Source organism: Marmota flaviventris, chromosome 11 (genome assembly GCF_047511675.1).
Source record: "Marmota flaviventris isolate mMarFla1 chromosome 11, mMarFla1.hap1, whole genome shotgun sequence".
NCBI classification, from domain to species: Eukaryota; Metazoa; Chordata; class Mammalia; order Rodentia; family Sciuridae; genus Marmota; species Marmota flaviventris.
In genome coordinates this window covers 31,923,250-31,937,314 of record NC_092508.1, presented here as the reverse complement: position 1 = coordinate 31,937,314, position 14,065 = coordinate 31,923,250, and the positions used below count along the sequence as shown (strand labels likewise).

At 33.6% G+C, this 14,065-nt stretch overlaps 1 protein-coding gene across 12 annotated transcripts in view; it reads left to right on the top strand.

Annotated features, from left to right (window-relative positions):
• The window catches only part of Abi2 (abl interactor 2), a 139,182-nt gene that overhangs the window by 94,083 nt on the left and 31,034 nt on the right, over positions 1–14,065 (top strand). For 6 of the 12 annotated variants that reach the window (XM_071618880.1, XM_034635726.2, XM_034635724.2 and 3 more), the window contains 2 exons: positions 6,786–6,875; positions 12,669–12,842. In XM_071618880.1, the coding sequence (XP_071474981.1) occupies positions 6,786–6,875; positions 12,669–12,842 (264 nt within the window). The remainder of the gene's footprint in view (positions 1–6,785; positions 6,876–12,668; positions 12,843–14,065) is intronic. The other 6 variants (XM_034635728.2, XM_034635727.2, XM_034635722.2 and 3 more) reach the window with 1 other exon arrangement.

Sequence of the window (14,065 nt, the reverse complement as noted above, 5' to 3'; positions counted from 1 at the left end):
GCAGCACTGGTGGTTTCTGCGAAAATCCGCTGTATAGGGGTCTTGTCGCATGCTGTGAGATGTTGTATTCTGTCTAGATGAGACCTTGTGGAGACACTGCCTGACTGCTTTCTTGGTTTCATTTCACAGAGCAGCCAGAAACAGTAACTCCTCTATTCTGCCATCTTGGATCTCCTCCTAGATATAGCCCATTTTGTTGTTTTGCTGAAGATAGACTTTTTTCTTGGCCCTTTTGGAAGTTTAGACAATTATTGTTTATGGCCCTTATGCTCCTTCCTTACTCTTATGTAGAGTTTTGAAAAATGATGTTGATACAAAGTAGGTTGGACCCAAAGTAAGAGATGCTTGACTGGTACAGCTTTAAACCAGATGTACATGATGTATAGTAAAAATGTTCAAGGAAAGATATTTCATACTATGTGTGTGTACTCACCAAAATAGTTGTATGAGAACCCTGTAGGTAGAATTATTTGAAAACTGGTTAAGCACATATTGAATCCATTTTAAATTCTTCTTTCAGTATTTCTTTCTTTGTAAATCTGATTCACATATTTGAGAATATATATTAAAGTAGAAATATCCTACTTTATGGAATGATTTTAATGAAACTATGTTTCATTGGGCATTTAGCATAGATGTGAGGTAATTTAGTTGTGGATTTTTTTTTTCCATTTTATTAAGTTGGGTTTCTTCAGGGATCTAGTAACTCTTTAAAGAGGGGTAGCTACAGCTTAGTTAGTTGGTTAACCAGAGTGCATTTTCTAAACTAAAATACTTTTTTATTAAACCTTTTTTTTGAGGTACAGGGAATCAAACCCAAGGCTTTAAGAATATAGAACAGCACTCTACCATTGAGCCACACCTCCAGCCCCAACCATATTCTTTTAATTTGAAAAGCTCTTTTTGTGAGGCTTAATGCTTTGTGAACCAATGCTCTATTTTATTTGATTTAGAATATTATATAAGCTTCCTGTATTATTCCTACTGGTCCTATAACAGTTCCTGGTTTTTTTTTTTTCATATTTAAAGTTAGAAAATGTTATGCTTTCTTAAGTAGCTAATTCCCTGATTTATCAAAATGATGCCAGGTGTGTGCTTCATGAACCTGTATTTTGCAATTGGAGCCTCTTCATTGATGCATGCTTCTAAAGAAATAAGTTGACAAGTCAGTGGGGACCTGTGAGGTGTAAAAATAGCAGTGCTTTTACTAATGTACAATTTTGTTTGAATTTGTAAAAGGCCACTTAACATAGGAATTAAAGTACAGAACACGCAACGTCTAATGCAAGTCCTAGGAGCAGCACTGCAGTTGTTTCTTAATGGGATAATCTCAGAAACAAGTATTAAAAGACACTTTAATCTGGGAATATCTGAAAGCCCTTTGATTCTCAGTGGGTTTTTTTTTGCTTAAATTTTTTTTTTTTTTTTAACAAGAGTGGGGATTGAACCCAGGGTCTCACACATGCTAGGCGTATCTTTAAGCCTTTTCTTATTTGAGACAAAGTTTCACTAAATTGCCTCAGCATCCTGAGTAGCTGGGATTATAGGGGTGTGCCACCTTAACTGGCTTCTTGTACTTGCATAATCAAATCAGCAAAACAATAGGAATATTGACTTAATCCTCTTGTCAGCAGTGAGAAGAGTCATGTTAACATATAGAGCTAACTTTAAGTTAATAGTCTTTAAAAATATAAATATGAATTACCTTGGTAGTGAAGAAGATACACATATCTACATATTTGTATTTGTGCTTATACATTTACATATATACATACACCTAATTTAGTAAGGCATCAGTAATTTGCATTTAAGTACAAGTATTTGAGAAGAAAGTAGCCTACATTTTATTGATCAAAATTTCTTATAAATTTAAAAAAATTTTAAAAAATTCAGTTCATAAACTGCAAGAGGAATTTATATTTATATAATTAGATTTGCTAGAGACTGTGTATGCTGTTTTACAAAGAGAAAATGTCAGGCTAATTCCTAACTATTATTATAAGCCACTAAAATGAGACAGTGAAAAAACAAAGTTGGGATGGTAATATTCCAAAAGAAATGTTCTCTAAATGATGAGTAAAGTTATAGCATTACCATATATCTTCAGAAGAATACAATTGTGGTGGGGTTTTAGTAAACTCTAAATAAGGAGCAGTAGCAAGAAGCTATTTTTGAATCTTATTTTAAGCAATCTTTAGGGTTTGTTAGAAATATTTACTTTAGGATATGTGTGTGTGTGTGTGTGTGTGTGTGTATGTGTATGATGAGTTTTAAGTATAGTTTTAGATAACCAAGTAATTAAATAGATGTTTTACATTGAATATTAAACAGAAATTAGTTGAGTGTGGTGTCTCATGCCTTTAAGCTCAGCAACTTTGGAGGCTGAGGCAGGAGGATCGCAAGTTCAGGGCCAGCCTCAGCACCTTAGTGAGGCTCTAAACAATTCAGCAAGACCCTATCTCAAAATAAAAAATAAAATGGACTGGGGATAAAGCACCCCTGTGTTCGATCCCCAGTACCAAAAACAAAACAAAAAACAAATTATATTTTTAAATGATGTGTCTTGATCTTCTAGATTTTCTTGGCATAGATATGGTGATTTTTTTTTCATTTGAAAAAATAACAAAAATGATCCAATACTTTTAACTTTGAGACTAATAGACTGATAATTATTTGGTAACTACAGTCTTGGCATCATCAGTGAAGCCCTTCTTACTGATCACTTAAGTATACTTTTAAATTCCCCTTGTTCTAAATTATTGTTCATTATTTCTATTGACATTAGAAAATGTCTCATCCTTTTTTTAAAAAAAATATTTATTTTTTAGTTGTAGTTGGACACATTACCTTTATTTTATTTTTTTTTATGTGATGCTGAGGATCGAACCCAGGGCCTCGCCCGCACATGCTAGGCGAGCGCTCCACCGCTGAGCCCCAGCCCGAAAATGTCTCATTCTTAAAATAGGTTGCTTATATTATTCCCTCCCTGAAATGTATAATACAAGTAACTAAATTTGAATGGGCTCTCTTAAGGTTAGTATGTGGCTGCTAAAGATGATGTTTTGTAATGGTTTTAGTAGTAGTATTTAGAGTATTTATTTTTAAATTTTCTCAGTGTACTTATAAAGCTATAAAAATAAGAGGAAAAAGCCTAATTTCATTTTTTAAAATTCTTCTAATTGGATATTTGAAACACCAAGCCTCAGGGATTCAAAGGACTTGATAAATAAACGGGAAGGTTATGCTTGGAAAGTCTGTAAATTTTTATCAGCGTAGGCTCATCCTCTAAGTTTGGTTTGCTTTTAACTATTTATAGTTAGCCTTTTACTAATTATTACTAGCCTTTTACTATTTATATCTAAGTGTTGCTCTATGCCTATAGTTATAGTTTGTATTGCAATTTAACTTAAAATCTCTGTAAATTCCAGTTACTTGGTGAACCTATCTTTCACATTCAATTATTGAATATTGTGAAAAGAATATAACAAAATTTAAATTTGGAGTTCTTTGGTGGTTATAGGGAAAGAGTCTTATGTAAGGAATCTTCTAGGCTAACCAACAAAAATAAATTTATAGTTACTTCCCATTCTTGTCTTTTTTTTTTTTTTTTTTTTAATGGTGTAGGAAATCCAACCCAGGTTCTTGAGCTTAATACCAAGCACATGCTTTACCTCTGAGCTACACCCCTAGTCCCTACTTTCCGTTCTTACCTGTTTACAAGAAGCCTACCTGAATATAGAAAACAATTCTTTGTATCAAAATTCTCCTTAAATTCTCTTTGGATAATACATTTTGAACTAAATACAAAGGAAGGTAAATCTAGTCTCAGGTAGGTTTACGTTATATCATATTTTGGTTCATAGGCATTCTGGTCAGACGATATCTTACATGGTCCAGAAAGAACATGCTCTGAGGTATCTTGAGTTAATTTGGACTACCATGTTGAATGTTTATCTTGGGCAAAAAATACAGAATTTAGGGTGACCTTTGCAAACCCCAGATGTAACTGATTTTTTGAACCTGCTGTGGGAGTAGCTTTGAAAAAAATGTAACTTACTAAAGTAATTCTGATTAAGGAAGATCTGGAATTATTTTTCTGTGGCTGCTTTTGGTGAATTTCTTCAAAGCATTGTGGTTTGGCATCTAGCAAATAAATAAGTCATATTTATGTTGGAAACAACAACAACAAACTCTACCCATAAAACGATTGTTATAAATTAGACACATTTTGGGGGCAGGGGGAGGCCATAAGGCCAAATTTTTACTTGGTAAAGAAATTACATAAGTGAGAAATTTCCCTCTTTTCTGTTGCAAGGAAGGATGGAATGTATGCTAACAGAAGAGGAGCACTTCATTTTATTGAATGTGAAATTGCATCTAATATCTGCGTTTTTAGTTCTATTTGTTATCTGTTGCTTTTTCTCAGTTTTATATATTTTGTTTTTGCTACCTTCTGTTTATTCTCTTCTGCTTACTCCAAGTATAGAAACGCTATTGTGAATGTATCAACAATTGTTTTAACCCTCTGAGTGGGAGACAGATACATAGGTCAAGGATTTAATGACAAGAACTATGACTTTAGGGACAAACCAAATTAAAGATATGTTTTAAAGAAAGAAACCAATTTCTAGGGTTATATGGCTGTCCTTGTATCTATATTCTTCAAGATTATCTGCTTAATTCTGCTTTAAATGTGTTCTCCCTGCATCTATCCATAGCATCAACTGTAATCTCTACTAATGACTAATAATTCTTTATACTTCTTGATTTTTAATATAAACTTAAATTTTCAGTTGCCTCAGATTTTCAAGCTTAAGTTACCTTCATACACCTCATTTTTTACATTATTCTGTCTCTCTGACCTGCCTACTCACCAGTCTATTCCTTTCCCAGTATGTACTTACCAAGGTTAATGTATTTAATGGCCTCTTCACCTTCATAGTCTGGAAGGCTCAAAATTAAGAATCACCTTTATCTTGCTGCTGTTTTTTATATGCTAGCTAAATCATTAGTTACCAAGTATTCTTTTTCTATACGATTACTTAGTTCTCTCCTTTCTATTTGTAGGAACTGCCTTGGTTTATTGTATGTCAGGCCTTGCCTGTTTTTTTTTTTTCCTTCTTTTTTTAATCTTTGCAACAGGGTGTGAAGAAGGTTGCATTGCCTCTTTTTAATATCATATTTATAGATTAGGCCTGAAGAAATTAATTGACATGCTGTTCAAACACAAGGAAATGGTGGCACAAGGATTTGAGGCTGAGTGACTTTAAAAATGAATCTCTCAGGGCTGGGGATTAAGCTCAGTTGTAGAGCATTTATCTAGCATACTTGAGGCCCTGGGTTCAATCCCTAGTGCTGCAAATAAATCACAAAACAAAGAAAACGAAATAAAAAACCCAGTCTCCACTGTGTACTCTTTCATGTTACACTTTGGGTCCTTCCCTATTGCATATCCACCCACTCATCTTTCTTTTTATCTTATGCTAGTTATATGGAAACATTTCTGGACCTGTGAACTGGTCATGCTATTTGATGCTCTAAGCCTTTGCTGTCACCTGGTTCCCTCAGCTTGATTTTTCTCTCAACCCCTGTCTGCTTGGTGAACTCCTTTCCTTCAAGTACCTATTTAGAAATCATTTTCTATAGTCTTCCTCACTATCACCATCTCCATCTCTAGGAATTACTACAAATATTGTTGGGTTAAGACAGTTGTTTTCCATACTCAAATGGGATGTGGTCTCTTTGAGGACAGCAATACATTTACTCTTTTTAGTTCTGTTAGTCTTGATTGTAATTTGGAGATAAAAGGCATTTCGTCTTTATAAGAAGCATAGTATACTTCGTACTTTTTTCGAAGGAAACTATAAATGTAGAGTTTTATCTTGTAAAATTATTTAGATGTATATGGATTATTTATGCATTTTTATAGGTTAGGCATTTATTGAGTGCTTACTAGCACTAGGCACTTTGCCAAGTATTTGAGATAGAGGGAAAGACTTGGGGAGAATAGTAGACAGATTTGAATAAAGCCAGTACTTTTCTATAGGGTGGTAATGTAGTTAGGATTCTGAAAAATTGTAATAACAGGATCTGACTCTTGGTGAAAGGCTTTCTTAAAAAATATTTATTTATTTATTTTAGTTGTGGTTTGACACAATGCCTTTTTTTTTAATTATTATTTTTTTATGTGGTGCTGAGTATCGAACCCAGGGCCTCGCATGCACTAGGCGAGCGCTCTACCGCTGAGCCACAACCCCAGTCCCTTGGTGAAAGGTTTTGATTCTGGTCTCCTAGCAGAGTGCTTACTACTTAGTAGGAAGTCAGTTAATATTTGTTTAATTAATTAGACTGTTATTGAAGTAATACAAAGTATAAATTTAAGATGTTGGAATATAATGTTTTTTCTCCTGTTTTGACATTTAAATTTATTTTAAATTATTTATGATAATCTGTAGAAATTCTTTGAGAAGGCATATTATATCCGTAAGTTCAGTTGCCATTATATGTTAGAGTAGATCTGTATATGATAAATGCTTTCTGGTGTACATGCTTCTTTCTCATAACAAGGATGGTATCATTGATGGGGTGAATAAACTTCCCTAATACTTTGTTTTATGTGTTTATGAATTATTGCTCAAAAGGTGATCCTTAAGATAGCTTATAAAATGTTTGTGAAGAGTGGTTTTCCTCCTTTATATGTTCATTTTATTGTATTATCCTTTCCTTTTAATGTAACTTGCCCTTACCCCTTATCCTCCACACCTTTTTTTTTTTTGTTTTTGCAGTATCTCTTGCTCCTCCTCCTCCTCCCTCCATCCTACAGGTAACTCCTCAGTTACCTTTAATGGGATTTGTGGCCAGAGTTCAAGAAAATAGTAAGTTTATGTCTTCTTTATGCTGTAGATCAGATTATAGGCATAAAATGTCATTTATATATGATTGACTGAATAGTCATTCATTAACTGATACTTCGGCTATTTTAATATTATGAACAAGTCACTGTATGATTGGCTATTGGGGAATGATAAAATAATTAAGATGAAATGCTCTACTTTTAAATAGCTTTATTTATTTTTATTTTTACTTTTTTTTTTTTTTGAGATAGGGTCTCAATATATTGCCCTGACTGGCCTTATACTTGTGATGCTCCTGTCTTTGGCTCCTGAGTTGCTGGGATTACAGGCATGCTCCATTTGCCCAGCTTTCAAATAGCGTTAAATCTGGCAAAATCTGAAGTAGGAGTGTGTAACTCAGTTAGGGTTTGAGTTTGATCCTTAGCACCCCAAAAAAACCCAAAATAACCAAAATAAGAGTAAAAAGTTATAGTTGTAAAGATAAGTCAAATATGAAATAGTGACATATGTAAGAAAAGAAAGATCACATCTGAGGAGATACTCTTTAATCACCAGATATTCCATCTTTTTTTTTTCTGGGTTGTTCACATAAGTAGTAGTAATCTTGTTTCCTGCTGCTGAACTTTTTGAGTATTGTAGGTATTGAGACTCTCTCTCCAGTTCTGTGATTCCAAGTGTAAAAAGGGCAATGCCATGATAGGGCTCAGGGAACCAAGCTGCCAGTTTATCTTCGAAGATGCCTCACAGACTGGCAATGAATTTACCTTGGTTTGTTGTTTAGTGTTGAAGCATGTGGAATCAGATAATTAATTTATTGGCACATTGAGTCTCTATGGAAACATTAGGGAAACTCAGGAAACTTTACATGTATAAATCAGGGGACCTGTGTCAACATTCAATGAGGAATTGCTGTCACAGAAACCAGTGCACATAGTCTGTATGATAGGTGATTTCTTTTATTGTGATTAGCCTACATAAGGGCCCACATCAAAATCTTAAGGCTACATAATGGGCATAGAATCTGAACTAGGGGAATTATAGTTGATCTTTGAACAAGAGGTTTGAACTATTGAGCAGGTTTGAACTGCTTGGGTCACTTAGGTGGATTTTTTTTCTTTTTAATTTGTCAGTTTAAAAAACTCATCAACAATTGTGTTAGCCTAGATATATAGAAAAAATAAGAAAAAGGCTATCAAAAATGCACAAAATATTTATGGATAATAGTATTATAATTTACTATCATAAAATATATACAAATCTATTTAAAAATTTTCAAAACAGGCATAAAATCACTCATAGATCATATACAACATCATGCACAGTTGAGAGTATAAATAAATGTAAAGATGCAGTATTAAATCATAACTGCATAAAATAACTATAGTAATACTTAACTACTGTAATAATTTTATAACTACCTCTTTTTGCTATTTTGTTGAGCTCATGTATTTCCAATAAAAGTGTTTCAAGTATCAACTTAAAAGGTCTTGCTTCTGTTTGAGCAGTTCATCTCTTTAGTAAAATTGTGTATTGCAGTAAAAGTGCTTCCACAGTTCTCAAGTTTTTCACCTTATATAGTTCATATAATGTGCAAAATGTGTTAATCAGCTATTTGTTATCTGTAAGGCTTCCTGACAACAGCAAGGCTATATTAATACTTGAGTCTTGGAGCTTCAGAAGTTATATGTGGATTTTTGACTGTTATGGGTGGGTGGGGAGACCCTAACCCCCATATTGTTCAAGGTCAGTTGTACATTAATTTAAGATTTAATGTCATCAAGCAAAAGTAGCCCTGTGCATCTTTCTTATAACAAGGATGGTGTGTCAATGATGGGATGAAAAGATTTGCAATCTGTTGCTTAGGATTCTTTAGAAATGGGCATCGTCAATAGTAGAATGCAAGTTCTAGGAGAACAAGAACTTTGCCCGTTTTGTTCACTGGCCTTAGAAAAGTGTCTGATACATAACAGGCACTTTTGGTCCCTCCTTTATTTGTGCGCCTGTAGCAAACTTAAATGTCCCTTCTCTATCAACACATTTTCTTTTCTTTTCTTTTTTTAAAGTTGTGTTAGTATTTTAACTGGTTAAAATCCAGTCTCACTGGCCTGGAAGCTCAGTTCTGTCTTTCAGTTACCTTTGCATTTCTATTTGTTGATTTCTAAAAATATCTTCTGTTTTTTGAAAGGTACCTCATGAATTCTTGGAATGTTTACCACACTGTTTTTTTAAGAGATTTTCTTACATTTTAGAGCTATATTCATATATAATTAGGTTGATTTAATGTTTTTAAATTATGCTATTGGAGCCAATTGTTATTTTGGCTCTCATGTGACCCATACTGGCTCAGGGAGAAAATGTCTTCTCAGCCAGGTTTAGCTTGGCCAACTTGTGCCTAGCACAGCCCATAGGGTGATCCTCTGCCAGGCTTAAGACGTTAAATGTTGGGATGGAAAGTTACCATTCTCTGTTCTTTTAAAAAATTTTGCTGCATCCAAACAGCAGACCAAAAAGAAAAGGTTTTAATCAGAGTATCAAAATTGAAGGAATTTCCAGTGTTCCATATAAGATGGAAAGTTGAAGTATCATTATAATAAGAGAAATTTTCTCCCAACACAAATCCAATTTAATCACATTGATTAAGAAAGAATCTTGAAATTTTTCTTTTTTTAAAAAAATTATCATGATGAGCATGCATCACATTGATTAAGAATCTTGAGGGGCTGAGGTTGTGGCTCAGGGGTAGAGTGCTCGCCTAGCATGTACGAGGCGCTGGGTTTGATCCTCAGCACCACGTAAAAATAAAAACAAAAATAAAGGTATTGTGTCTAACTACAACTAAAAAAAATTTTTAAAAAGGAAAGAATCTTGAAATTTTTCTTTTTTAAAAAATTATCATGATGAGCATGCACTTCGAAGAATTCCGTTCAGTTGCTGCTACGTGTTCTGTGAGGTGTTCTGTTCTCATTCAGAACAAAGTAGTTTGAGCAGTTTCTGGAGTTAAGGTCAGATCTTGAAATCAGTGTTGAATACTAATGATCAATTAGGCAGGAATGTTTCTGTAGGAACTAAAGGATTATTTTCTTTTAAAAAGATCTAGGCTTGAAAGTTGAATGGATTATGAAACAGGACATCATTAGGTTTCATCAGTAATTAGAGTTGGAAAGTTTGTAGATACACTGAAATTTTTCATCAACAAACCTCTGGAAGCACATGATAGATGATTTTCAAACATTATTGTAACAATACTACCTGTATTTTAAAAAGTCAGTTCCTAATTAGGTCACACTATCACAATTAATTGCCTTTTGGAGTCTTCCTTTTTTTTTTTTTTTTTTCTTTCTTCTTTTCAGGTGTTGGGTGGGGTTTGAACCCAGTGCCTCTTCTAACATTGAGCAACATCCCAGCCCAGGGACTGACTGTCTTTTACACCCCTTTCTGTAGTTATATACATTTTTCACACACCAAAGTATAAAATAAAAACTTTTTCATACGAGGTATGCTATGACTAATATACAGACAAGGCAGGACTTAGACATTCAAATGTATGTTCTCCTCTTCAAAGCATTTGCCTTGGAAAGACATATACCTTTCTTTTAGAATTACCTTTAAAATTCTCAGGCATATTATTTTGAAGATGCTTTATGATGGAAAATATTTACTATGCATCAAGTATAATGTTTGGAAGAAGTCTGGAATTACTTGGAACCAGTTATAGTGAACCAGTTATGCTGGAGTAAAAAGTGCAGTAATGATTCGGTTATTCTTTTTAAAATCCTCCTGTGGCTGCCCATTGCCCTTTGGACAGGTCCAAACTGCTGTAAGGCCCATCTTGCTTTGTTCTCTTCAGCTTCCTATGCTTTGTGCTGAACTTTGGATAGTTCTTTGAAGGTTTCTTGTTTATCTTTTTCTTTATATATCAGATGAAATATTCATGATGCATACTACTTCCCAGACATTTATTACTATCCTTCAGATCTGAGGAAGCCTTCCCTGACTCACATAAAAGATTTGGTTTGTGCAAAGTGTTCCTATAATATCTTAAAGCACTTATTAGACTTCATTATAAATGAAAGTTTCGTTGTCCATATCTCCATGACTCTGCCCACTAAACTTTTCTTAGTGCTGAGCATCATACCTAGTCATAGTAGGCGCTCATTTGATGTTTACTGAATGAATACTTCAGGTGATCTTCCACTTACTTCTGTGAGACTAGTTAATCTTGGAAATCCTGTTTTCTCATCTATAAAATTAAGATTTAAAACACTATCTCCCAAGGTAAAGGATAAATGAAATAATGTATTATAAGGTGCTAGATTCTCAAGTAATTGAACTATTTTAGGTAAAAAATGGGAGCTTATGGTTGTCTTATTAAACTGGCTCTCAGGAAGAAAAGTAAAAATGGCCAATGACAGCATCAGGAGTAATTTTTTTTTTGCAGTTCGATTTTTTATTTTAATAAAATCAGAATATGCACAGCACAAGTCAGGAGTAATTTTGTAGTGCAATTTCTCAAGGTGATTGTCCTGAAAGTTCCTTTAGATCTGTGGTTTTATGCAGTTGTTTGCATCAGTCTCTTTACCTTCGAAATACAAATAGAGAATATTGTTATTTCTCAATGTATCCCTGTATAATTTTTCATAAACTATATGCTAAAATCACATATATATCTTTTGTTCATTATTAAATCATACGACTAAAGGATTTTAAAATGAGTACATTTTTAAGTTTGTAGAGTAGGATAAGTGCAGAGGGCATAGTAGACAGGAAGAATACTGAAATAGGACAGAGTAGGTTGTTGTTATAGCTGATTCTCACCAGAAATGATCTTACAAAATCCATTTCATTCATGGACTTAGATAAGAATAAGGAATAAACAGGATTGCTCAGAGAATTTCATGGTCTCAATTTGGTAGTTCATAAGAATTAGTGCTGTTTATTAAAACTGGGCATCTGACAAATGCAGGTTTATTCATTTTATTTTGTTGGGTTGTGCTCAAGTGTATACCAAGCATTTTGAAAGTTTTGAGTTCTCTGAGTTTTAGATGTTTCACACCTGAGCTGTGAAAGCAGAGCTTTATAGATTTTAGATATTTTTGATATTTAAATTACTCTCCTAGTACATTCAGACATTTAGCCTAAATCATAAATTAGTTTAAATTCTTTTTTTTCTCTAAATTTAAATTTTTTTAAGTTGTTGATGGAACTTTATTTTTTATTTATTTATATGTATTGCTGAGAATTTAACCCAGTGCCTCACACATGCTAGGCAAGAGCTTTTACCACTGAGCCACAACCCCAACACCAGTTGAAATTCTTTAAACAAAACATCTTCATGGATGAAGTTACTTAAAATTGTTTATGATTTTTCTTCCCGAATTTAATAAAATGCTATTTTAAAAAATAATTGAAAGTAGATTATTAAAATTTGACCATTCCTTGGGCTCATTTAAATTTGTTATAAGAAAGATACGGTTAAATGTCCAGATTAATATTTCTAATAACTCCTTGAATATAGTATAAAGCCAAACCAATATTGTACTGATTTAGTTGAAAATAAGATTATGTATTAGCATAAGAAGGTTAGAGAGGTTCACGTACTAGTAATTTTTTGGGTTAAACTTTATTCATCATCCATCAGCAGTAACACAAAGGGGAGGGAGACCAGCATGCTAGATTTAGAACATATTTAGTGGCAAGACTTCTTCTGTCCAATTATTTTTTGATAAGTTATTATTTTCAAGTCTAGGTTTATATTTCATGAATCTAGAAGCTCTGCTTAATGTGTAGTTTGTTGTCAGCTTCATACATTCTTAGTTTCAGATACACCACCTCCACCACCACCTGTGGAAGAACCAGTCTTTGATGAATCACCCCCTCCACCACCTCCTCCAGAAGATTATGAAGAGGAGGAAGCAGCTGTGGTTGAGTATAGTGATCCTTATGCTGAAGAGGACCCACCATGGGCTCCAAGGTCTTACTTGGAAAAGGGTAAGTTTCAGAAGGCTCTGTGGAGGGATGGGAAGACATCTCTAAATAGAAATTAAATTTGCTGGTAATGAAGATAATCTTATTTATTTTTTACTGATAAATTTTTGTTTATTTGTATGATCTATTCAGTTTAAGGTTCATAATTTTGAAAGTCATATTAGTAAATTTTTGTGAACATTTGATTACTTTTTTAATTGATGGGTATCTGTTGTTCCTATTGCGATGCTTTTCACAAATGAATCCTATAAAACAAAAGTCACCAGCGGGAGGTTTTCTATTTCCTTTGAAATGCTCTAGGAAGAGGATTATTTTCCAAGTTATTAGTTATTTTTGTCCTCATGGCTTTAGAACACCATTATTCTTTTTAGAACATTATTTTTAGTCATCCTATACCAGATAGTTCAGTTAATGTCTATGTAGGAAATATTCTTTGAAAAAATAATGGTTTCTTGGTTGTTTGCATAGTAGTATCAGGCATTTCTTTTAGTGGAAAGCTTCTTTGAGTATATTAGCTAACCATGACATAGTACCTTAGGACATGTTTCCAAATCTTATCCACTTGGAAAATAAAAAATGTGTGTTATTTGGAAGGAAATTTTCTGTAAAAGAAATCAAAGCTACTAACCTAGTACATCTCTATAAACTGCACAGTAGAATTACCTGGGGAGCTTTTATTAGGAAATAGTGAGCTCCACTTGTGGCCAAGTTGGAGAAATAGTAATCAGATTTATATTACTTCCTAAACTGAATTCAGGAAAAAAAATTCACAAAAGTTTTTCAGACATTCAACAACAGGCAGTGACAAACTCTGACCCCAGAAAGAAGAAAATGTAGGACTTTTTGTATAACTTTCATACATCTGAAATGATGTTGCAGAAGAAAGGATCAGCAACCTTGATTTTACAGCAATAGAAGCTATTCAAAATGAGGCACAGGGGGAAAAAAACCAAAGCAAAAGCAAAAATAGAAAAAATAGAAGACAAAAATAGGTCAACAGATATGTGGGACAAAAACAGATAGAATTTTTTTTGGGGGGGGGGTACCAGAATTGAACCCAGAGGAGATTTACCATTGAGCTACATCCCTAGTTCTTTTTATTTTTAAAATTTGAGACAGTTTTACTGAGTTGCCCAGGCTGGTTTTGAATTTGTAGCCTTCCTCCCTAAGCCTCCCAGGTCCCTGGGATTACAGGTGTGTGCCATAGCATCCAGAAGATAGTCTTA